Source organism: Oncorhynchus clarkii, chromosome 27 (genome assembly GCF_045791955.1).
Source record: "Oncorhynchus clarkii lewisi isolate Uvic-CL-2024 chromosome 27, UVic_Ocla_1.0, whole genome shotgun sequence".
Classification (NCBI taxonomy): domain Eukaryota; kingdom Metazoa; phylum Chordata; class Actinopteri; order Salmoniformes; family Salmonidae; genus Oncorhynchus; species Oncorhynchus clarkii.
In genome coordinates, this window is record NC_092173.1 from 38,571,457 (window position 1) to 38,597,219 (window position 25,763).

At 43.6% G+C, this 25,763-nt stretch overlaps 2 protein-coding genes across 3 annotated transcripts in view; both read right to left on the bottom strand.

The window, feature by feature from the left end:
- Positions 1 to 525: 525 nt before the first annotated feature.
- Positions 526 to 12,842, bottom strand: LOC139385782 (autotransporter adhesin BpaC-like). Its single transcript, XM_071131033.1, has 3 exons — positions 12,820 to 12,842; positions 10,661 to 12,074; positions 526 to 705 (listed from the first exon to the last, which is right to left on the bottom strand). The coding sequence occupies exons 1-3, from the start codon at positions 12,840 to 12,842 to the stop codon at positions 526 to 528; spliced, it is 1,617 nt and encodes a 538-aa protein (XP_070987134.1).
- Positions 12,662 to 25,763, bottom strand: part of LOC139386160 (Golgi integral membrane protein 4-like) — a 37,511-nt gene continuing 24,409 nt past the window's right edge. Inside the window, exons 8-16 of one of the 2 annotated variants that reach the window (XM_071131618.1) lie at positions 24,396 to 24,614; positions 23,938 to 24,270; positions 17,142 to 17,431; positions 16,917 to 16,993; positions 16,648 to 16,712; positions 15,131 to 15,289; positions 14,897 to 14,959; positions 14,741 to 14,809; positions 12,662 to 13,426 (exon numbers count right to left, since the gene is read on the bottom strand). In XM_071131618.1, coding sequence (XP_070987719.1) covers positions 13,289 to 13,426; positions 14,741 to 14,809; positions 14,897 to 14,959; positions 15,131 to 15,289; positions 16,648 to 16,712; positions 16,917 to 16,993; positions 17,142 to 17,431; positions 23,938 to 24,270; positions 24,396 to 24,614 — 1,413 coding nt within the window. In that variant the 3' untranslated portion in view covers positions 12,662 to 13,288. The remainder of the gene's footprint in view (positions 13,427 to 14,740; positions 14,810 to 14,896; positions 14,960 to 15,130; positions 15,290 to 16,647; positions 16,713 to 16,916; positions 16,994 to 17,141; positions 17,432 to 23,937; positions 24,271 to 24,395; positions 24,615 to 25,763) is intronic. The other variant, XM_071131619.1, reaches the window with a different exon arrangement.

The following is a 25,763-nucleotide window of genomic DNA, read 5'->3' on the forward strand; positions in this document are numbered from 1 at the left end:
GCGAGGGAGGGAGGGAGAGAGAGAGATAGATTCTATCAGGAAGCTACATGACACTGTCCTACTGACACAGAGAACAGTGGGGTCAGCAGTCAGCCTCCTCGAGCCTCACAACACATCCAACTGGATGTACAACACAGGCATCACAGACATCCCTCTGACACTCCAACTCCCTCTCTCCTTCCCTCCCTCCATCTCCTTCCCACTTTCCATCTCTCTCCCTCCCTCCATGTCTCTCCCTCTCTCCATCTCCTTCCCACTCTCCATCCTTCTCCCTCCCTCCATCACCCTCCATCCGTCTCGGCTTCTCTTTTTCTCTTTTCGACAGTACTCCTCTTATGATGACTGTTTAATGACCTCTGTGACTCGAGAGACAGGATACGCACGTTAACGGGTCACATTCAGAATGTCCCATCCTGTCTGTCAACAGCAGTTCATTCATTCATATCCAGTAGCGTCTGTATTCTTTTTTAATAATGGTGTTGATATCACTTCCCTGTGGTTCTGGACTCAAACAGACTCCTGCTCTCACCGTGCGTGAGAGCAGGAGTCTGTTTGAGTCCAGAACCACATTACGTCTTGATTGGTCCACTTGGCCCGCCCCCCTTCCTCCTCCTCCTCTTCGTAGTTCCCTTCCTCGTTGATCTCTCCTTCCTTTCTGCGTTCTCCCTCTTTTCCTGCTGGGACCTCCTGGTCTTTCACTTCCTCCTGCAGCAGAACAAACACATTCACCAGGTGGGTAAGACCATAGACAATCAGAAACCTACAGAATATTTACATGGTAGTGGTACTGTCTATGGTAGTGTCTCTACCTGACACTACCATACCCCCCTCCCCATTCTCTGTCTCTACCACACACGCACACACACACACACACACACACACACACACACACACACACACACACACACCTCATTAGGTAGGCAAGTGTTGTTTCCCTTGTGATCCAGTTAATTACCCAATAGGTCCTCTAGAACACTGAGTGTCCATTACCTTGTTCTCTCTGGACAACAACTCTAGAACACTGAGTGTCCATTACCTTGTTCTCTATGAACAACAACTCTAGAACACTGAGTGTCCATTACCTTGTTCTCTCTGAACAACAACTCTAGAGCACTGAGTATCCATTACCTTGTTCTCTCTGAACAACAACTCTAGAACACTGAGTATCCATTACCTTGTTCTCTCTGAACAACAACTCTAGAACACTGAGTGTCCATTACCTTGTTCTCTCTGAACAACAACTCTAGAACACTGAGTGTCCATTACCTTGTTCTCTGGACAACAACTCTTGAACACTGAGTGTCCATTACCTTGGTCTCTCTGAACAACAACTCTAGAACACTGAGTGTCCATTACCTTGTTCTCTCTGGACAACAACTCTAGAACACTGAGTGTCCATTACCTTGTTCTCTATGAACAACAACTCTAGAACACTGAGTGTCCATTACCTTGGTCTCTCTGAACAACAACTCTAGAACACTGAGTGTCCATTACCTTGTTCTCTCTGGACAACAACTCTTGAACACTGAGTGTCCATTACCTTGGTCTCTCTGAACAACAACTCTAGAACACTGAGTGTCCATTACCTTGTTCTCTCCAGACAACAACTCTAGAACACTGAGTGTCCATTACCTTGTTCTCTCTGGACAACAACTCTAGAACACTGAGTGTCCATTACCTTGTTCTCTCTGGACAACAACTCTAGAACACTGAGTGTCCATTACCTTGTTCTCTCTGGACAACAACTCTAGAACACTGAGTGTCCATTACCGTAGTCTCTCTGGACAACACCAATGCTGCATGATGGTACTTGCAAACCTATTAGTAATACTACATAGTTGGGACATTCCTTTGGGGCTGAATACTATTAGTAATACTACATAGTTGGGACATTCCTTTGGGGCTGAATACTATTAGTAATACTACATAGTTGGGACATTCCTTTGGGGCTGAATACTATTAGTAATACTACATAGTTGGGACATTCCTTTGGGGCTGAATACTATTAGTAATACTACATAGTTGGGACATTCCTTTGGGGCTGAATACTACATAGTTGGGACATTCCTTTGGGGCTGAATACTAAATTGAGGTGTATGTTTAAATCAAACCTTCATATAAATCATGCATCTTTGTCAAAATAAAAAAAACTTGGGGCCGCTAGGGGCACAATGTGCGACTGACGTGTTTTCCGTTTGCTCCCACAATATTCTTAAAGTTTATGTGAATTTTGCAGCAAAATCATATTTATTTTCTAATATTAGTTTGGTGATCCCTTTCCGTAAAAGGTGGTTAGAGCATTAGGCTAGTAACCGGAAGGTTGCAAGTTCAAACCCCCAAGCTGACAAGGTACAAATTTGTCATTCTGCCCCTGAACAGGCAGTTAACCCACTGTTCCTAGGCCGTCATTGAAAATTTTAATTTGTTCTTAACTGACTTGCCTGGTTAAATAAAGGTAAAATAAAAATAAAAAACCAAGAACACTTTGCTTTCGAATGTCAGCATGGCCAAAAACATGACTTAGAGAAAACCCGGCCTACAAGATCTACTCTCATCACCGCCCTCTCCTGAGTCTGAGGGCCCAGAGACTCACACTTTACCCGGGGGTGCGGCCTGGCCTGGCGGCGCTGAAATGAACATTCTCGAGGCCATCAAACTACTACGCTCTGAGATAGTTAAAATGAAAACGGAGGAAGTTTCTACGATTGAGGCCAGAATACAGGAGGTTTCTGATACTTTAAAAGCAGATCTAACCATCCTGCGGAACGAGACGGTGCCAGCAATCACATCACTCAACACAACATCAGAGGTGCACACTACGACGATTGCAGCACTGGAGACCCCTGCTAGTAGTGTCTCCGACTTAACTACCTCCCTGGAGGCTGACGTGAAACGCCTGGCTGTTGCTGTGGAACTGTGGATAGTAAGTAAGTTCCCCAACTGTGGTACAACTATGTTTAGTTATAACGTACTTTATAACGTACTAGTCTTGTATAGTTGGGGGAGTTGGCGAACTCACTCAGACTTATTTGATGTGGTCTAATGTTTTGATCATCTAGTGTGCTTGGCCTTACAAGCATTCAGTCACTTTAATGTCAGTGTATTAAGGGTTTACTTAATTCCTTGGTTTCCAGGCTGTGTCATTCCCCTATTCAGTTTGTTTACATAGTGTCTCAAATATTTGGGGTTATTTGTTTACTGCATCAGTTTGTACCGACCCAGTAAACAGTAAATGTTCCCGAGGCTACACGTTTTTGGGGGGGGTCTTCAATTCAATGTTAAAAGGTTTTGAACATCATTTATGCCCAGCAAACTTTCAACGTTGCACATACATTGTTTTTTGGTCTTGGCTATTGTGACGACCCTCCCACTCTGTCTGCCGTATTCTTTCTCCTTGCTCTTGTTTTCCTTATTAGGATGTCGGTGGGCGGAGCTGTGAGGGTCGTCAGCGACATGGGACACACCTGGGCCCGGGTGTTTTCCCGGTATAAATACACCTCTTCCCCCTTCGTTGAGGAGACTCTCTCCATGCAGACACACTGATAGATTTTGGTTGTGGCATTTTTGTGGCTGTTTTGTTTGTTTGCGTTGGCACCTTTCAACACCTCTCATTATCACATTTATGCACGCGACCACTCACTTACACTACTGGTTACTGACTACACACACCATTGTCAATTGTATATAGTTTACTTTAGTTAATAAATATATTTTGTTATTCCTTATCTCCACGTTGTCTCCCTTTTTGTTACTTCGAGCCGGTTCGTGACAGCTATAAGTTGTCTTATCGTCCAACTAGACAATTATTATTTATATATATCATCTTACTATGATTCGCTTACTTCCAATTAGGTTTTTGGTTGAGAGCCTTGATACATGTGATTTATTTTCTCTCTCAATGTCTGTTATAAGAATGGGAATATAATTATATACATCTGCAAGTGGTGCTTTCGTCATTTTGAGCACACGGGATTCATTGTTTATTTTTTCTCTCTTTTTGCTGCTTGATCCACTAACACAAGACATGACTTTAAAGAGTGGGACTGTGGGTTTGCGTTTAACACCTCACTCTCACAGACACACTGTGCAAAGAGAACATGTTGTATTTAGGCTTGTACCTCGTTTGGGGAGGTATTGTCTGAAATGGGGGGGGTTTAATTCTTCAGTTCTAATGTTGTCATTCTGTGTTTTTTTTTTTTTTTAATCTGTACTTTTTCAAAGTATTTCACACCATACATTATTACTCTGAGACAAGTTATTCTGGGGGTTTTCGGTCTTCATTGCTTTTCCACTCTATGCTCTAATGACAGGTTTGTATAACGGGAGTGTTCAGGGTGGCCAAAATAATACGATCAAGTACATTTTGTGGAACATCAAAGGGGTTAACAACCCTGTGAAGCGTAAGAGGGTGTTAACACACATTTAAAAGGGTTTGAATGCAAATGTTGCATTTCTACAAGACTCACTTGAGGACTGGTGAGACTCTTAGGATGTGTAGGGACTGGGTTGGTCAAGTGTTCCACTCTAACTTTCATAGTAAATCAAGAGGTGCTGCCATTTTGGTTGATAAAGCTACTCCCTTTGTAGTTAGGTTATTGAGGATATTGATGATCCTAAGGGGCAAAATGTCATAGTAACCGGTAAACTGTTTTCTACCCCTCTTGTTTTGGTTTGTATTTCTGCTCCCAATTGGGATGACACAAGTTTAATGTCTACCTTTTTATCTGCTATACCCAATTTAGATTCCCATTTGTTGATTTTAGAGGGGGGGGGGTCAACTGTACAATGTCCCCAGTTCTTGACAAGTACTCACAAAGAACTACAGGCCCATCTAAATGTGCCCTACCTATTCAATCTTTTCTTCAGAAATATGCTATGTGTGAGGCCTGGCGTTTCCTACCCCCTACAGATAGACAGTATTCCTTTTATTCTCATGTTCATCAAACATACTCCCGCCTTGATTACTTCTTTTTGGATAAAAAAACTTCTGCCTAATCTTCGGCGGTGTACTTATGAAAGTATTGTTATTTCTGACCAATCACCATTAGTGCTTGAACTAGAGTTTCCCCAGCGACCTCCTCTGTGTTATCAATGGCACCTTAACCCCATTTTATACTCAGATAAGGAGTTTGTCAATTTCATTTCTTCTGAAATCACCTTATTCCTGGAAACTAATTCAACACCAGGTATGTCCTGCTCTACCATATGGGAGTCTCTCAAAGCATACCTACATGGCCAAATTATTTCTTATACAGCCAACAAAAACAAAGCTCGCTCTCAGCGGCTTCGAGACCTGAGCGAAGCCATAGCTACATTGGATGAGAAGTATGCTACAGATCCTTCCTCTGATCTACATAAAGAGCGCCAACTACCAACTAACAACTACTTGATGAGCTCTCTACCAGACAACCTGAACAGTTACTCTTGCGAGCTCGGTACAGAGTCTATGAACAAGGCAACAAGCCCAGTAAACTCCTTGCACATCAGATCCGTAAATCTGAGGCCTCACATTTAATCCCACAAATAAGGACCCCCGTCTGGTGCCACAACAGTTCTACATGAAGAGATCAATGATCAATTCAAACAATCTCACTCTGCGCTTTACACCTCTGAATCTCCTCAACAACCTTTGCTGATTGATTCATTCTTTAATGGTCTGAATATGCCTTCAATTGATACAGACTCCCATGACTGTCTAGAAGAAGAATTGACAGCTGAGGAGATTGCATCAGCAGTGTCAGCAATGAAAAGTGGTAAATCACCAGGTCCGGACTGTTTTCCAACCGAATTTTACAGGACGTTTTCCGGTCTGATTTGCCCATTCCTGTCTCGATTATTTGCAGAGTGCCTTAATACATCAAAGCTACCGCCTAGATTTTACCAGGCTTCAATTTCATTACTATGAAAGAAAAACAAAGACCCCTGGAATGTGGATCCTATCGCCAAATCTCGCTTTTAAACTGTGATTACAAAATCCTAGCCAAGTTCTTAGCCATCCGTATGGAAGGCTCACTACACCAAGTAATACACTCTGACCAGACTGGCTTTGTGAGAAATAAGCATTAGTTTTCTTCAATATTAGACGCCTCATGAATATACTGTAGTCCCCAGCGTCGGGGGACCCGGAGGTGGTGGTCTCGCTTGATGAGGAAAAAGCTTTTGACCATGTTGAATGGGACTACATAACAGCTGCCCTTTATAAATTTGGCTTTGGCCCCAGATTCATTGTGTGGATAAAGATTTGTTATTTTTCTCCCATGGCTTTGGTACAGACTAACATTTTGTCCTAATTTTCAGACATACTATTGGGCTGCACATTTCAGAGCCCTTCTGTACTGGCTGCAGACTGATCCTACTGGCCCGAGACCACTCTGGGTCCAGATGGAGTCTGAATCGTGTAAACCTGCAGCACTTTCCTCTGTGTTGTGCTCGTCTCTCCCAGTGTCCCTAGGCAAAATGTGTGTTGGAAAGCAGTCTCTTAAAATGTGGAATCAGATTAGTTTAGCCTTTAACCTCCCAGGCTTTTCTCTATCAGGCCCAATCAAATCAGAACATTGTATTTCCTCCATCTTTAAATGATGGGGCTTTTGGCATCTGGTACTCACTGGGCCTCTCTTCACTTGCCCAATTATTCTTTGATGATACATTTGCCTCTTTTGCTCAGCTACAGGAAAAGTTCAAGCGTCCCAAACCCACTTCTTCCCCTATCTACAGACTAGGAACTTTGTCAGAGCTAGCACACCTGCATTTCCCCATAGGCCTGCGAGTGCAGCTATAGAGAGCTTCTTTGAGCTAAACAAGTTTCCTAGGGGGGCGCAATTGCAGACGTATATTCAATCATTGATGACTTACAGAACCCTTCTTTGGTGCCTTTAAAGACTTGATGGGTAAAGGATTTTGGTGGAGGAACTTGGGGAAGACGCCTGGGAATCTGTGCTGCACAGGGTGCACTCATCCTCTTTTAGCACTAGACACAGCCTAATTCAATTCAAGGTGGTTCACCGTATCCACTGGTCCGGGGCCAAACTTGGAAGAATATTCTCTGATTTTGATCCTACCTGTGTCTGATGTAAAACGGAACCAACCACACTGTATCATGTGTTTTGGGGCTGTCATAAACGGTCAGGTTTCTGGGAATTAATATTTAAATGTTTCTCTGATATATATGACACTGTTATAGATCCGTCTCCCCTTACAGCCCTTTTTGGAGTACTGCGCATGGGTACCCCCCTATCAAGAATCCAGTCGGACACTGTTGCTTATACAACTCTTTTAGCTAGACGGCTAATACTACAGAACTGGAAGATGGCAGCTCCCCCATCTGTATTGGGTGGGAGATGTGTGGTGCTCTCTGGAACTAGATACACGTGGGAACCCCAAACTGTTTTATCAGGCTTGGTTCCGGTCCCACTTTAAACAGTCCATCCTCTGATGTCATTCCTATTAAAACAATAATACGTCTGTATTTGACTCCCCTGTGACTTAGTGGTTGGATGAGCATTTCTTGGGGGTTTTTTTGGGGTGGGGGGGGTGGTTAAGGTTGATGATGTGCCTATTGATTCATAATGAATGTGACTTGTTCATCTTGCCCTGTCAGAGACTAAAATGCTAAAATGAGAGGTTGTTTTGCCCTGTTTTTTACATTTTGTTTGCACTTACATTAACAAAAATATATATTTTAAAGCATTGTCAACTTTATTTTTGGTACAGTGGATGGTCGGTCTGTGGCCATGACTGTCTATGAGTGTGGTTGCATTTCTCCACCCTTATCCCTTGTCTGTTTACAGGAACAATGGTGAGGTGTTTGCTCTGTCCCTGTACTACAGATTGCCCTTTAAACTTTGTAGCCTTTTGCCAGGTGTGTTGAACACCTTCTTTATAGCTATTCTTTTTTACATGTATTTCTTCTAGTTGAGTATATTATTTATATTGTTTTGTGTTGTCTTATGTGTGTAAAACTGAATAAACAGAGTTTTTTATTGTTATGTTTTTTAAATAGAGGGGGGAGAGGGATTGGATATGTATTCCTCTCTCAAGTTAGGATTTGGCCTCTGGCAATAGGAGAGAAATTTAAATGATTCATGCCTAGTTATTCAACCATGAAATAATTGAGGCCATCCAATAGGAGAGAACAGCCTCCATGACTTCAGATGACAGGCCTTAGCATCACTGAACACTCCTGCATGACTGTAGGGTGTGTGTGTGTGTGTGTGTGTGTGTGTGTGTGTGTGTGTGTGTGTGTGTGTGTGTGTGTGTGTGTGTGTGTTGTCAGCCTGCTATTAGCACAGTAATGAGTCACCTCTGAAAATGTTCCCACTCCTCTAACATCCCAGAACCCCCCTGGGGAACACAGGAGTGTGACACCACAGAGGAAGAGGAGGCATGGATGATGAGATTAGCTTGGGCCTTGGGGTAAAGGTGGGAGAGAGGTGAAATGTGTGTTTCAAGTATTTTCCCCTTCCTTTTCTCTCTCGCTCTCACTTCTCTTATTTAATGTCGTTCTCTTCAGAGCAGTTTGATTTCCTAAGGGTGAGATGGACCGTATCATTTCACCTCTCTGTAGCTGCTCAGCAGGATTCAACATGTTGACTCACTATGTTTATTCCTCAGACACCATCCTCTAGGACAGCGTGTTTTAGTCCCGTACCCCTTCAAACACTCAACCTTCAGCTGCATACCAGGGTCAGCCCATCATTGTAAGCCTGCCAAACACTATATGATACATTTATTAAAGAATGAGTGTGAGGTTTTTGTCACAAAGAGCTCTTAAAGGACCAGGGCACAAATAATAATCAATCATTTTGCTCTTTATGTAACCATCTTACATATAAAACCTTATTTGTTCATCAAAACTTGTGAATAACTCACCACAGGTTATTGAGAAGAGTGTGCTTGAAAGGATGCACATAACTCTGCAATGTTGGGTTGTATTGGAGCGAGTCTCAGTCTTAAATCATTTTCCAAACACAGTCTGTGCCTGTATTTGGTTTTCATGCTAGTGAGGGCCGAGAATCCACTCTCACATAGGTACGTGGTTGCAAAGGGCATCAGTGTCTTAACAGCGTGATTTGCCAAGGCAGGATACTCTGAGTGCAGCCCTATCCAGAAATATGGCAGTGGCTTCTGATTAAATTACATTTTTACAGAACGGCTTGTTGCAATTTCAATGAGGCTCTCTTGTTCAGGTATCAGTAAGTGGACTGGATGCAGAGCATGAAAGGGATAACGAATCCAGTTGTTTGTGTCATCTGTTTTGGGAAAGTACCTGTGTAATTGCCCACCCAACTCACTCAGGTGCTTCTCTATATTACATTTGGCATTGTCCGTAAGCTTGAGTTCATTTGCACACAAAAAAAATCATACAATGATAGAAATACCTGTGTGTTGTCCTTGTTAATGCAGACAGAGAAGAGCTCCAACTTCTTAATCAGAGCCTCAATTTTGTCCCACACATTGAATATAGTTGCGGAGAGTCCCTGAAATCCTAGATTCAAATCATTCAGAGGAGAGAACCTCGCCAAGATAGGCTAGTCGTGTGAGAAACTCATCATCATGCAAGAGGTCAGACAAGTGAAAGTTATGATCAGTAAAGAAAACTTTAAGCTCGTCTCTCAATTTAAAAAAAAAAAGTGTGTCAATACTTTGCCCCTTGATAACCAGCGCACTTCTGTATGCTGTAAAAGCGTTACATGGTCGCTACCCATATCATTGCATAGTGCAGAAAATACATGAGAGTTCAGGGGCCTTGCTTTAACAAAGTTAACCATTTTCCCTGTAGTGTCCAAAACGTATTTCATGCTGTCAGGCATTCCCTTGGCAGCAAGAGCCTCTAGGTGGATGCTGCAGTGCACCCAAGTGGTGTCTGGAGCAACTGCTTGCACTCGCGTTACCACTCCACTATGTCTCCGTGTCATGGCTTTTGCGCCATCAGTACAGATAACACATCTTGACCCCCAAAGTCCACTTGATGTCACAAAGCTGTCCAGTACTTTAAAAATATCCTCTCCTGTTGTTTGCAGAAGAGGATGTCTTCCTTAAATGACCCCCCATAAATGTAACGGACATATACCAGGAGCTGTGCCAGGCCTGCCACGTCTGTTGACTCATCCAGCTGTAACAGACATATACCAGGAGCTGTGCCAGGCCACGTCTGTTGACTCATCCAGCTGTAACGCATTGAATTCACTGGCTTGTATGCAAAGCGGTAACTGTTTCAAAACATCTCCTGCCATGTCACTGATGCATTGTGAAACAGTGTTGTTTGATAAAGGAATTGTCTGTATAGTTTTTTGGGGCCTTTTCCCCCAGCATTGTCCCAGCCATATCCGCAGCAGCAGGGAGAATTAAGTCCTCCACAATAGTATGGGGCTTGCCTGTCCTAGCCACTTGGTAGCTCAGCATATAAGACTCTTCTAGCCCCTTCTTATTAATGGTATCTGTTGCTTTTATACATCTCTTACTTCTCGCTCAAAAAAACTCCCGTGGCTTATTTCTCTAATTGGCATGTTTGTTTCTAAATGTCTGCGCAAGAGTGAAGGTTTCATCGAGTTGTGAGATGGTACTTTTGCACATATAACACACTGTGGCTGAGGAAAGGCACTACTCCCAATATAGTTCTCATCATATTTGCTGCATCAGATCACAACAAATTTAGAATTACTGATACATTGGATGTACTCATGGAAGCAGTACCACCAGCAGGGCTGGTGTTAGCAGCAGTACCACCAGCAGGGCTGGTGTTAGCAGCAGTACCAGCAGCAGGGCTGGTGTTAGCAGCAGTACCAGCAGCAGGGCTGGTGTTAGCAGCAGTACCAGCAGCAGGGCTGGTGTTAGCAGCAGTACCAGCAGCAGGGCTGGTGTTAGCAGCAGTACCAGCAGCAGGGCTGGTGTTAGCAGCAGTACCAGCAGCAGGGCTGGTGTTAGCAGCAGTACCAGCAGCAGGGCTGGTGTTAGCAGCAGTACCAGCAGCAGTACCAGCAGCAGGGCTGGTGTTAGCAGCAGTACCAGCAGCAGGGCTGGTGTTAGCAGCAGTACCAGCAGCAGGGCTGGTGTTAGCAGCAGTACCAGCAGCAGGGCTGGTGTTAGCAGCAGTACCAGCAGCAGGGCTGGTGTTAGCAGCAGTACCAGCAGCAGGGCTGGTGTTAGCAGCAGTACCAGCAGCAGGGCTGGTGTTAGCAGCAGTACCAGCAGCAGGGCTGGTGTTAGCAGCAGTACCAGCAGAGCTGGTGTTAGCAGTACTCCCAGCAGAGCTGGTGTTAGCAGTACCACCAGCAGGGCTGGTGTTAGCAGTACTCCCAGCAGAGCTGGTGTTAGCAGTACTCCCAGCAGAGCTGGTGTTAGCAGTACTCCCAGCAGAGCTGGTGTTAGCAGTACTCCCAGCAGAGCTGGTGTTAGCAGTACTACCAGCAGAGCTGGTGTTAGCAGTACTACCAGCAGAGCTGGTGTTAGCAGTACTCCCAGCAGAGCTGGTGTTAGCAGTACTCCCAGCAGAGCTGGTGTTAGCAGTACTCCCAGCAGGGCTGGTGTTAGCAGTACTCCCAGCAGGGCTGTTGTTAGCAGTACTACCAGCAGAGCTGGTGTTAGCAGTACTACCAGCAGAGCTGGTGTTAGCAGTACTCCCAGCAGAGCTGGTGTTAGCAGTACTCCCAGCAGGGCTGTTATTAGCAGTACTACCAGCAGAGCTGGTGTTAGCAGTACTACCAGCAGAGCTGGTGTTAGCAGTACTCCCAGCAGAGCTGGTGTTAGCAGTACTCCCAGCAGAGCTGGTGTTAGCAGTACTCCCAGCAGAGCTGGTGTTAGCAGTACTCCCAGCAGAGCTGGTGTTAGCAGTACTACCAGCAGGGCTGTTATTAGCAGTACTACCAGCAGGGCTGTTATTAGCAGTACTACCAGCAGGGCTGGTATTAGCAGTACTACCAGCAGGGCTGGTGTTAGCAGTACTACCAGCAGGGCTGATGTTAGCAGTACTACCAGCAGGGCTGGTATTAGCAGTACTACCAGCAGGGCTGGTGTTAGCAGTACTACCAGCAGGGCTGGTGTTAGCAGTACTACCAGCAGGGCTGGTGTTAGCAGTACTACCAGTAGAGCTGGTATGTGTTTATAAGGACGCGGGCCTTACTTTTTTAAAAAACATTTTCGAGCAAACGGAATGAGCAGCAGCTACGTTTGGCTACATATGGACCGTTAGCGGAATTCCCACGAGAGAGTAACAGTTAATGTGATTGGATGTTAATTATTTGACTAGGTTACCTGTATTTGACATGCTGTTGATATTTCTCTCTACACTAAATGGTAAAACAATAATTGGGGCAGTGAAACGAGGCTACTCAGGTGAGAAAACCTCACCCAAATGTACAATCCCATTGGAAAATATAAAATGGATTTTTTGAAAATGTGAAAAATAAATCAAATGTATTTGGTGTATCCCCCGATGGCGTTGAACGTAACCCAGTTTGAGAATACCTGGTCTAGGAGATGCCTTGATGCATGTTCAACCACATTATCTATCTTTTTACCAAATAAACATTGAGGCAGGTGGATGTATTTCTATACATTGTACAATTAGTGTTAACGGATAGGGGTGAAAGGTCAAGTGGATATTTGTGATTTCGATCCACGTCAACAGTCCGGGGTTCAAACTAAGATGATCAGAGAAACGATGAAAGGACTTTGTGATTTACTGGAAATGCTTAACCAGGAACAAGAGGACAAGCAACGTAGACAAGCAAACAGAAGAATGAAAATGTTTTTTTGTTGTTTTTTTTTACTATTATTGGCATCAATGATAGTGTAGGTTTCTCCTGCAGTAATGACAATTACTTTGAGAACGTCGGGAAAAACATTTTCAACTCCACCCATAACGATCATCATATCTACAATAAATAAACAGAAGATTGGAAAGCAGGTCCTACTAAACATACATTGAGAGGAATTTGCTGTAAAAAAAAAACACAAAAAACAAACAGTAAATACAACTCTGATAAAAACAAAATGTAAAAGCCTGACACTCAAATAGACAAACCTTCAATCTGAGCACAAACAAATAGCATACAGTAACATGACCTTCTCATGTCTGTCTGATGTCACTGGATGGACAGACAGACTGACAGACAGACTTAGATTGTATTCCCAGTTCCAGTACAATAATTATGTTCAGAAGTTCATCAGTTCCAGTCCAACACAGAAGGGAATGCCAAGTGGGTGACTTAGAGAGAGACAATAGAGAGAGATCTGATTGGCTCCCAGTGATGGGGAAAGGCACTCTCATTGGTCAATGTCTCTATTCATCTCACATCTCCCTTCGATTGGGCCGCTTGTCCTGTCCAACCCCCACCTCTTCCTCGTAGTTCTCTTCCTCGTTGAGCTCTTCTTCCTTTCTGTGTTCTCCCTCTTTTCCTGCTGGGACCTCCTGGTCTTTCACTTCCTCCTGCAGCAGAACACACACATTCACCAGGTGGGTAAGACAATAGACAGGATGTGGAGTGGAGCAATGTTCTAGACTAGAGCAGACTGATACAAATACATAACTCTAGGACCTGCCACCGATCTAACACTCTAGAGCAGCCTGATACATAACTCTAGGACCTGCCACTGACCTAACACTCTAGAGCAGCCTGATACATAACTCTAGGACCTGCCACTGACCTAACACTCTAGAGCAGCCTGATACATATACATAACTCTAGGACCTGCCACTGACCTAACACTCTAGAGCAGCCTGATACATAACTCTAGGACCTGCCACTGACCTAACACTCTAGAGCAGCCAGATACATAACTCTAGGACCTGCCACTGACCTAACACTCTAGAGCAGCCTGATACATAACTCTAGGACCTGCCACTGACCTAACACTCTAGAGCAGCCAGATACATAACTCTAGGACCTGCCACTGACCTAACACTCTAGAGCAGCAAGGTGAGAACCAGGAAAACAGGCGGATCATTCTAGAACATTGTGGTGGAAAGGTGACAGACTGACCATGTTGGAGCAGTGTCAGATCATTCACTAGTGTTTAGATGGGTGAATGGAGAGTACACGCACACATGGGGGGTAACTAGACATGGGGCATGTGCACACACCCAACCAACACACGACTATGCTGAGAGAGAGTGAAGGTTTATCTACAGGTCCCTGCTCTGGGACTATGCTGAGAGAGTGAAGGTTTATCTACAGGTCTGGGACTATGCTGAGAGAGTGAAGGTTTATCTACAGGTCTGGGACTATGCTGAGAGAGTGAAGATTTATCTACAGGTCCGGGACTATGCTGAGAGAGTGAAGGTTTATCTACAGGTCCCTGCTCTGGGACTATGCTGAGAGAGTCTGAAGGTTTATCTACGTGTCCCTGCTCTGGGACTATGCTGAGAGAGTCTGAAGGTTAATCTACAGGTCCCTGCTCTGGGACTATGCTGAGAGAGTCTGAAGGTTTATCTACAGGTCCGGGACTATGCTGAGAGAGTCTGAAGGTTTATCTACAGGTCTCTGCTCTGGGACTATGCTGAGAGAGTCTGAAGGTTTATCTACAGGTCCCTGCTCTGGGACTATGCTGAGAGAGTGAAGGTATATCTACAGGTCTCTGCTCTGGGACTATGCTGAGAGAGTCTGAAGGTTTATCTACAGGTCTGGGACTATGCTGAGAGAGTCTGAAGGTTTATCTACAGGTCTCTGCTCTGGGACAAACCCACGGCTGTTTTCTCACTCAAGGTTCCACGTACAATATTCCATAGTGTTCCTAGACTCACGTGTTCTCCTTTCTCCTCGTTGTATGGCTCCTCCTCCGTCTTCTGCCCCCCGGCCAAATCCTCCTGCACCTAACAAGGTTAACCACCATCAGACCATGTCTTCTTCCTCCCCCTGTTTGAACCTCTGTGTGTGTGTGTGTGTGTGTGTGTGTGTACCTCGTCCTCCTCCGGATACTGGTCATCCAGGTTGTCTTCCTGCTGATCTGGGTTTACCGCCATCTGCAAACACAGAAACCATGACAACTGTAACCATGGCAAAGTCACCGGAACAACTTTTACCTGTTGCTTGTATCAGAGCCTAAGTTTGTCATCCTGGTATATCTCTGACTACTTCTGTTGTCTCCTTACTTCCTTTCCCTCTCTTCTCTCCTCCCTCCCTCCTTCTCTCACCACCAGTTCCTCATCTATGGCTGGGTGATTGGGGTTGAGATGTATGTCTGCCTCCTCTTCCTCCCTGTGCTGAAGATGCTGCTCCTCTGCCACATCAAACTCATCCTCCCCCTGGTTATTAGGGTCATCCTCTGGGTCCACCTCTCCCTCTACTGCCCCCTGCAGGACGGGAGGGATGGAGAGCGACAGATTGTCAATGTGTGTGAAACTGTGCATATCACAGTTCAGATTGGGGTGGGTTTCTCTGCTCTACTATCTATGAAAGCACACACACACGGAAAGAACACTAGGCCAATACCCAAGAGGCTGTGGCTAGGGTTGAGGCTGATGTTTGTGTCAGGCAGGGAGAGAGAGAGCGAGAGAGTAGGGGTTGAGGCTGATGTTTGTGTCAGGCAGGGAAAGAGAGAGTAGGGGTTGAGGCTGATGTTTGTGTCAGGCAGGGAGAGAGAGAGCGAGAGAGTAGGGGTTGAGGCTGATGTTTGTGTCAGGCAGGGAAGGAGAGAGTAGGGGTTGAGGCTGATGTTTGTGTCAGGCAGGGAAGGAGAGAGTAGGGGTTGAGGCTGATGTTTGTGTCAGGCAGGGAAAGAGAGAGTAGGGGTTGAGGCTGATGTTTGTGTCAGGCAGGGAGAGAGAGAGCGAGAGAGTAGGGGTTGAGGCTGATGTTTGTGTCAGGCAGGGAAAGAGAGAGTAGGGGTTGAGGCTGATGTTTGTGTCAGGCAGGGAAAGAGAGAGTAGGGGTTGAGGCTGATGTTTGTGTCAGGCAGGGAGAGAGAGTAGGGGTTGAGGCTGATGTTTGTGTCAGGCAGGGAGAGAGAGAGTAGTGGTTGAGGCTGATGTTTGTGTCAGGCAGGGAAAGAGAGAGTAGGGGTTGAGGCTGATGTTTGTGTCAGGCAGGGAGAGAGAGAGTAGGGGTTGAGGCTGATGTTTGTGTCAGGCAGGGAAAGAGAGAGTAGGGGTTGGGGCTGATGTTTGTGTCAGGCAGGGAAAGAGAGAGTAGGGGTTGAGGCTGATGTTTGTGTCAGGCAGGGAGAGAGAGTAGGGGTTGAGGCTGATGTTTGTGTCAGGCAGGGAGAGAGAGTAGGGGTTGGGGCTGATGTTTGTGTCAGGCAGGGAGAGAGAGTAGGGGTTGGGGCTGATGTTTGTGTCAGGCAGGGAAAGAGAGAGTAGGGGTTGAGGCTGATGTTTGTGTCAGGCAGGGAAGGAGAGCCCTCCAGTGCCAACAGATCCTCCATAATTCACTACATCACTAACTACGGCTTTAGGACTCCTTAGAAAGACATGTACCGAGTCAGAGTCAACTAATGTCAATTCAATAATTTAACTTTAAAGGCGTAGAACATGTTTGAACATGATAATATCAAGTTTGAATATGATTCATAAATATAATAAAAACATGTCAAATAATAAATAAGAGTGAAAACGACAGTTCAAACTGGGGTCAGATTCACCTCAGACCATGTGACAGTCATTGAAATCAGTGGTTGATAGAGACTGGTACATTTAAATATCTGTCTGACCTGTCGCTGTGGTACTCGGTGGTCCTCTTCCTCTTGGTTGTCCTTCTCCAAGTGGGTGTCCCTCTCTGTACACACAGTAAACCAACAGTGAGTCAGGGTAAGTATGTCAATACAATCACAATTACTCAGTCAAAAATGCAGAGGATTTTTTATTTTTTTACAAACAAAAATTTAAAAAAACTAATTTTGTCTAAATGTCAATAGCAGTCTCCCTCTTTAAAAATGGTTCCAGAATCCAGACAGAACATTTTGTGACTTGATTATCTCACCTTCGTCATCATCAATATGAGGTTCTTCATCACCCTGGACGATGTCATTGTTTGGGTTCTCATAGTCACTCTTCTTCCTGAACAATATAACATAACATATTGTAACATTATTCCATATGGGGTCAAATTGTTTTCAGTAAGTAATTGATTAATTGTATTGAATTTAACTAAATACCTCTTCGTGATCTCTACATAACCTTTGACCCCTGCCCCTTGCCCTCTGACCTGAGTTGCTCCTCCTTCACTAGCTGTTCCCGACGGGCCTCCTCTTGATGCTGGTGCTGTTCCTCTCTCTCGTGCTGAGCTCGCAGACGCATCTCTCTCTCCCTCTGCACGCTCATTTTCTGGGCCTGCAGGGCCTCCTGGCGCAGCTGGAGCTCCCTCGTCCTCTGGGCCCGCTCAGCCTCCAGGCGCTGCTGCACCTGCTGCTGCTCGTAGGCAGACTTCACACGCTCCACCTGGGCCTCCTGCTGGAGGTGGGTCTCAGGGACGAGATGGATGTCACTTTGTGGATCCTGGGGAAACCAGACAGACACCGAGACAACATGCTGTTCTAAAGATATTGTATTAAGGAGTACATTGGTGTGAAGTACTTAAGTAAAAATACTTTAAAGTACAACTTAAGTCGTTTTTTGGGGGTATCTGCACATTACAATTAATATTTGACAACTTTTACTTCACTGCATTCCAAAAGAAAATTATGTACTTTTTACTCCATACATTTTTACTGACACCCAAAAGTACTCATTACATTTTGAATGCTTAGCAGGACAGAACATGGTCCACTTCACACACTTCCCTGGTCATCCCTACTGCCTCTGATCTGGTGGACTCACTAAGCACAAATGCTTCATTTGTAAATGATGTCTGAGTGTTGGAGTGTGCCCCTAGCAATCCGTACATTAAAAAATTAAAATTAAAAACACGAAAATTGTGTTTACTGGTTTGCTTAATGTAAGTCATTAGAAATTATTCACACTTTTGCTTTTTATTTTTGATACTTAAGTACATTTCAGTAATTACATTTACTTTTGATATTTAAGTATATTCAAAACCAAAACACTTTTAGACTTTTACTCAAGTTGTATTTTACTGGGTGACTTTCACTTGAGTCATTTTCTATGTAAGGGAATACCCCCCTGAATTGTACAAAAATGAATGTCAAGATATTGGCATTGGACAAACCATGTACACGATGTCCAATACCACCCAAAGCGGCGTTGATTCGTGCAAAGTATATGGCAAATGCCATATGGCAATTGCCAATTGTAACACCTCAAAAATCCAACAGGGGGCGAGTGCGCTCCACCTGGGTTTTTCATATTGGAAATGCAACCTAAGTCAACATCCAAAAGAAAAATTTTGAAAAAATGATATTTTTTTCAAAAACTTTTTACCCCTTAAAAAAGTGCTTTCTGGGCCTTTTTTCGAAATTCTTTCGCTTTTTTTTGTCAATTACACATGTGTAAGAACTGTATGAATATACTTTTGTCCAATTTTGATATCAAATTTTTTTTTTTTTAATTACGTGCGCATAAGGCATATGTTTTGTCCATTTGCAATATGATTTCATAGGAAGTCAAAAGTCAAAAGTCAAAAATGTCAAAATTTGGTAAAAAACTTCACACATCCTTAAAAAAGTGCTTTCTGGACCGTTTTTCAAAATTCTTTCAATTTTTATGTCAATTACACATGTATAAGAACTTTATCAACATACTTTAGTCATACTTTATTATCATTTTTTTTTTTTTTTTACTAGTGCATAAGGCATATGTTTTCTCCATTTGGAATATGATTTCATAGGAAGTCAAAGGTCAAAAGTCAAAAATGTCAATTTGGTAAAAAACTTCACATATCCTTAAAAAAGTGCTTTCTGGACCGTTTTTCAAAATTCTTTCGAATTTTGTGTCAATTACACACGTATAAGAACTGTATCAACATACTTTATTCGTATTTTATTATCATAATTTTTTTTTTTTTTTTTACTTGTGCATAAGGCATATGTTTTGTCCATTTGCAATATGATTTAATAGGATGTCAAAAGTCGAAAATTTGATTTTTTTTAAAAACTTTAAAAACTAAAAAAAGTGCTTTCTGGACCGTTTTTCGAAATTGTTTCGATTTTAAGACAATTAATCATGTGTAAGAAGTGTATGAATATACTTTTGTAAAATGTTATTATCATAATTTTATTTTTTTTACTTGTGCATAAGGAATATGTTTTGTCCATTTGCAATATGATGTCATAGGAAGTCAAAAGTCAAAGTCAAAAGTAACGATTTTCCTCCGTGCAACTGGTGATCTGAAATGTGCAACTGGTGATCTGAAATGTGCAACTGGTGATCTGAAATGTGCAACTGGTAACCCCCAAAAAAATAATTTGATTCTATGTTTCCTTACTTTTTCAAAGTCACTGTGCATTTGCAATATGTTTTAATGGGCAGGTACCATCACGAATTTGTCATGCTATAAAAATCCTGCAGGAATGTGAAATTGACTGGCCCGATGAACTCGGGATGGCTTTGCAGTGATTCTGGGTCATCTCAATCGCTCGTTTGGGTTGATTTCAGAATGTCGCTTTTGGTGATGTTTTTTCACTATAGAATCATATTGCAAATGCACGTGCAACTGGTCACCCAAAAAAAAAATGTTTTGATTTTTTTTGTTTATGTTTCCTTACTTTTTCAAAGTCACTGTGCATTTGCAATATGTTTTTTCACTATAGAATCATATTGCAAATGCACATGCAACTGGTCATCCCCCCCAAAAAAATTTAGATTTTTTTTGTTTATGTTTCCTTACTTTTTCAAAGTCACTGTGCATTTGCAATATGTTTTTTCACTATAGAATCATATTGCAAATGCACGTGCAACTGGTCATCCCCCCAAAAAAAATTTAGATTTTTTTTGTTTATGTTTCCTTACTTTTTCAAAGTCACTGTGCATTTGCAATATGTTTTTTCACTATAGAATCATATTGCAAATGCACGTACAACTGGTCACCCAAAAATAAAAATTTTGGGTTTTTTTTGTTTATGTTTCCTTACTTTTTCAAAGTCACTGTGCATTTGCAATATGTTTTTTCACTATAGAATCATATTGCAAATGCACATGCAACTGGTCATCCCCCCCCAAAAAATTTAGATTTTTTTTGTTTATGTTTCCTTACTTTTTCAAAGTCACTGTGCATTTGCAATATGTTTTTTCACTATAGAATCATATTGCAAATGCACGTGCAACTGGTCATCCCCCAAAACATTTTTTAGATTTTTTTTGTTTATTTTTCCTTACTTTTTCAAAGTCACTGTGCATTTGCAATATGTTTTTTCACTATAGAATCATATTGCAAATGCACATGCAACTGGTCATCCCCCCCCAAAAAATTTAGATTTTTTTTGTTTATGTTTCCTTACTTTTTCAAAGTCACTGTGCATTTGCAATATGTTTTTTCACTATAGAATCATATTGCAAATGCACGTGCAACTGGTCACCCAAAAAAAAAAAAAATGGATTTTTTTTGTTTATGTTTCCTTACTTTTTCAAAGTCACTGTGCATTTGCAATATGTTTCAATGGGCCGGCACCATCACGAATTGGTCATGCTATAAAAATCCTGCAGGAATGTGAAATTGACTGGCCCGATGAACTCGGGATGGCTTTGCAGTGATTCTGGTTCATCTCAATCGCTCGTTAGGGTTGATTTCAGAATGTCGCTTTTGATGATGGTACCTCACTGTTTAAACATATTGCAAATGTACAAGAGTCAAGTGGACAAGAGTCCATCAGTCAATTAGATATCATTCTGACACCAAACTGATACAAACTGACACCAAACCCACTTTTTCCAACTCGTTTAGTAGCCAACTATTACATACTTCAGAGCTGGCCCAAAATTCACAACGCCTTGGGTTCAAACCATAAAAAAACCATAAAACACGTAGTTACGTTCTAGCTGCGGGTCCATTTCTTAAGTTATGTGTTGGCCTAGCTGAGGCGACCCCGAATCCCAAGTTTCGGCTCAATAGGTCATTTGGTGTCCGAGAAAAACCCTAATTGGTGCTGAAAATCCACTATTTTCCATGACTTGCTACGGGGTCCTTGAACGAGCTATCGGACAGACACGTCGGGGTCCGTCTCTATGGGCCGAGCCGGTTTCAATGCACCTAGCCTTGCGTCTCTGAGACTTTTCTGAACGTCGTCATTTTCGTAATGGTCAAAATGAATTGAAGGTATTGCAAATGTACGAGGCTGTTTCTCGGTCCGAGAACCGTCTAGAGCCACGTAACTCACCACGCACCATCGACCGGAGGTCTAGAACAGGTTTCTAAAGTTTCGGAACTCTAGGTCTGACGGTTCTTTTTTAGCTCCAACAAAGCTAACTATTGCAGCCACTGTCTGTCTCTACGCACCCCAATACGTCCCTCCATCCAAGGTGTGTTTTAGTGTGATTTTTTTTTCCTTTGATTTTTTTGGGGAAAAATGACTGATTTACAGTTCATGGGGGTTGCCTAATCACACATATGAAGTTTTGGAAAGATCAGACTTTTTTAACCCCTCGAAACAGCCCCTGAGACACCAGTTATGGCACTTCCGGTTGGCACAGGAAGCTATAAATCAACACATATCCCCATTGGGGTATGCTGTTACAGAATCCTGAGTTTTAAGTCCTTACGTTAAGAACTGACTGATTTACACAGGGTTGAATGCACTATGTCTGTCAAACTGCAGGCAGGGTATGGGTAAACACTTTTAGGGGCATTTTAACCACTTCCGGTTGGTCCAGGAAGCTCAGAATCAACACAGGTAGACCTCATAGTGGCCTGATGGACTGGTACCGAAGACAGGTTCATACGGCATTCATAACCCATATAGACTTCAGGTTGAAATTAGGGGTGCAGGCAATGTATTCCTATGGGGAGAGATGACACTGTAATCTGTGAGATCAAAAAACACTGTTTTACTCTTAAGGGTTAATGCCACACGGTCAAGGTTAGGCTTGTACAGATCGGGAGGACCTTAGGAACATTCATGTGGTGGAATTTTTCTTCTCACCCTAACGGTTCTCTCACTGTCACTCAAAAGCAAATGACATTGTGGGGCAGGCTTCATTTTGGGCCTACTTTTCTAATGGTCGTTGCGCTTAGACCGAGCGAGCTACGGTCAAGCGGGATAGCTCGTTGAACTCAGCACAGTCTGGAGACTATGGTGATGCCATTTTTTGTGTTGATTTCAGAATGCCATTTTGGTGATGGTCCCTCTCCGTTTAAACATATTGCAAATGCACAAAAGTCAACTAGCAAGTCAGTGTCCATCAGTCAATCAGATGTCATTATGACACCAAACCCACTTTTTACTACTCATTTAGAAGCCAACTATCACATATGTCAGAGCAGTCCCATAATTCACAGCGCCTTTAGTTTAAAACATAATAAAAAGGTAAAACACATAGTTACGTTCTAGCTGCGGGTCCAGTTCGGACATTATGTGAAGTCCTATGTGAGGCGACCCCGAATCCCGAGTTTCGGCTCGATAGGTAATTTGGTGTCCGAGAAAAACCCTAATTGGTGCTGAAAATCCACTTTTTTCCATGCCTTGCTACGGGGTCCTTGAACGAGCTATCGGACAGAAACGTTGGGGTCTGTCTCTATGGGCCGAGCCGGTTTCAATGCACCTAGCCTTGCGTCTCTGAGACTTTTCTAAACGTCGTCATTTTCGTAATGGTCAAAATGAATTGAAGGTATTGCAAATGTACGAGGCCGTTTCTCGGTCCGAGAACCGTCTAGAGCCACGTAACTCACCACGCACCATCGGCCGGAGGTCTAGAACAGGTTTCTAAAGTTTCGGAACTCTAGGTCTGACGGTTCTTTTTTAGCTCGAACAAAGCTAACTATTGCAGCCACTGTCTGTCTCTACGCACCCCAATACGTCCCTCCATTCAAGTTGTGTTTTAGTGTGATTTTTTTTTCCTTTGAATTTTTTGGGGAAAAATGACTGATTTACAGTTCATGGGGGTTGCCTAATCACATATATGAAGTTTTGGACAGATCAGACTTTTTTAACCCTTTGAAACAGCCCCTGAGACACCAATTATGGCACTTCCGGTTGGCACAGGAAGCTATAAATCACCACATATCCTCATTGGGGTATGCTGTTACAGAATCCTGAGTTTTAAGTCTTTACGTTAACAACTGAGTTATTTACGGAGGGTTTAGTATGTGTGTGTTATTTCAGAAAATCATAGAAAATCACAGAAATCTCGCAGAGCTCCGCAGCACACTTTAAAAAGATTCGTATGAACACCCTGCAACTGGATCTGTAACCGTTGAAAAAAAAAAACGCCTATTTGTGACCATCGCCAAGTTGTCATTGTTCCGTTTCTCTTAAATGACGATAGATAAATGGCTGGTTCTTTTTTTATTGACACCGGAGGCTCCTTGACTTTGACCTGAAGTGGAAAAATAATTTCTCTATTTCCATTTAGGACCTTTAATCCCAGAAAAACGGCCATAACTCAAAAACCGTCGAGGCCTAGACGCCATCTTGTTCGGGGCCAACTGCCCATTATGCCAAACCTACGCTCACCAAGTTTCGGCTTCGAAATATTTTCCGTTTTCGAGATAAGGCCCCGTCGTGATTCGTGATGTTTTGCCAAATTGCCATATGATTCCGTATGCCCTCTTGTGGGAAATTCCGGGATAGCGGAAAAACGGTCAAAAACTTGTTTATTTTATAAAACGGAAACCGAATGTCCGACAAAGTTCATTTGATGACTTCCCGGTAGGTCTGGCCCTACCGCACGGCCCGACGCCGACCGCGAATTTTACAAACGATTTCGGACGTCTAGTAAGGGACCGTACATTTGCAATATGGACTTTCTCACTGATCATACACGAAATGCCGAAATGTTCCCTTAAGGTATGAAGGTATCTTAATGGGGGGTACTTTTCCCACCACTGAGCAGTACTAGCGTGGTTCTAAAGACCTTGTATTAAGCTGTTCTAAGTGTCTCTAACTAGTTCTTACCTGTTGTGGTTGGCGTCTCTGACGGTTCAGAGCGTTGTTGTCTGGCTGGTCGTGGTCTGCCTCCAACCCCTCGTCCTCCTGTGGTTGTTCAGATTCCTCCTCCAGCTTCTGGGGCTGTCCCGCCTGCTCCATCTCTTCTTCTGCCAGCTCTCTCCTCCTCTCCGCCTCCCCCTCCGCCAGCTCTCTCCTCCTCTCTGCCTCCCCTAGCTCTCTACTCCTCTCTGCCTCCCCCTCAGTCTCTCCATATCCCTCTTTCTCCTTCTCTGCATGGTGGGACCCGGCAGGCTGAGACTGGAACTCTGGCTCGCCCACCACCTCCTCCTGTATATGCAACTGGTTAGTAAAATAACAGAGTGGGTTAGAGAGGATGAGTGTGTGTGTGTGTGTGTGTGTGACAATGTGTCACAAAATAACATGACAGATTGAAGGATGTGGCAAAAAAGAGCAGCCTCCTCTACCCTAGACTGTGTGTCCCCATGGTCTTCCTGGTGGGTGTGTGCTTCTATGTGGGGCTCAGCCAATAAGGCAGCAGGATGTGGTAGGGGTGGGCCCTGTTCATGGGCCTTGGCCAATAGAGCAGCAGGCTGGGCCGGTTGGTGGGCGGGGTTTTGACCATGTCGAAGGCTGGGCATTTTGATCAGGGTCTCTTTGAGATGCTTAAATTCATCTACCTGGACCTGAGGAAAGACCATCAGCCAACCTTAAGTCAACTATTAAATAACCATAAGGAAACAGTGAGGTCAGGACATGCAAACAACATTAAGTCAGATTTATTGAAGGGCACTTGCATGAGCAAAGGTTAGCTGAAGGTTAGAAGAGCGTTAGGAGGCAGCCTCCTCAGAACCAGGAAGACAGCATCAAGGAAGCCAGAAGATCAGGGGTCAGAGGTTGAGAAATGAGAGGTCCTCTTGCAAGGGGGACAGGCAGCAGACATGCAGAGGGACAGCCCACCTACAGAAGGCAAGACATCTGAGTGAAGGACCATTAGCCAGGCTACATCCCCCTCCCCCCCTTTCCTGATTTAAACGGTACAGTCCTTTCTCCCCCTTGTCCAGCAAATGGACTGGACCAGTTAAATAACCCATTTATCAAACATTGCTTTTCTGACAGAAAGCTGTAGAAGGATAGTCTCTAGATATCATGTTAGAAACCAGGATCGTCCTTAGATATCATGTTAGAAACCAACCAGGATCGTCCCTAGATATCATGTTAGAAACCAACCAGGATCGTCCCTAGATATCATGTTAGACACCAACCAGGATCGTCCCTAGATATCATGTTAGACACCAACCAGGATCGTCCCTAGATATCATGTTAGAAACCAACCAGGATCGTCCCTAGATATCATGTTAGAAACCAACCAGGATCGTCCCTAGATATCATGCTAGAAACCAACCAGGATCGTCCCTAGATATCATGTTAGACACCAACCAGGATCGTCCCTAGATATCATGTTAGAAACCAACCAGGATCGTCCCCAGATATCATGTTAGAAACCAACCAGGATCGCCCCCAGATATCATGTTAGAAACCAGGATAGTCCCTAGATATCATGTTAGAAACCAGGATCGTCCCCAGATATCATGTTAGAAACCAGGATAGTCCCTAGATATCATGTTAGAAACCAACCAGGATCGTCCCTAGATATCATGTTAGAAACCAACCAGGATCGTCCCTAGATATCATGTTAGAAACCAACCAGGATCCTCCCTAGATATCATGTTAGAAACCAACCAGGATCGTCCCCAGATATCATGTTAGAAACCAACCAGGATCGTCCCCAGATATCATGTTAGAAACCAACCAGGATAGTCCCCAGATATCAT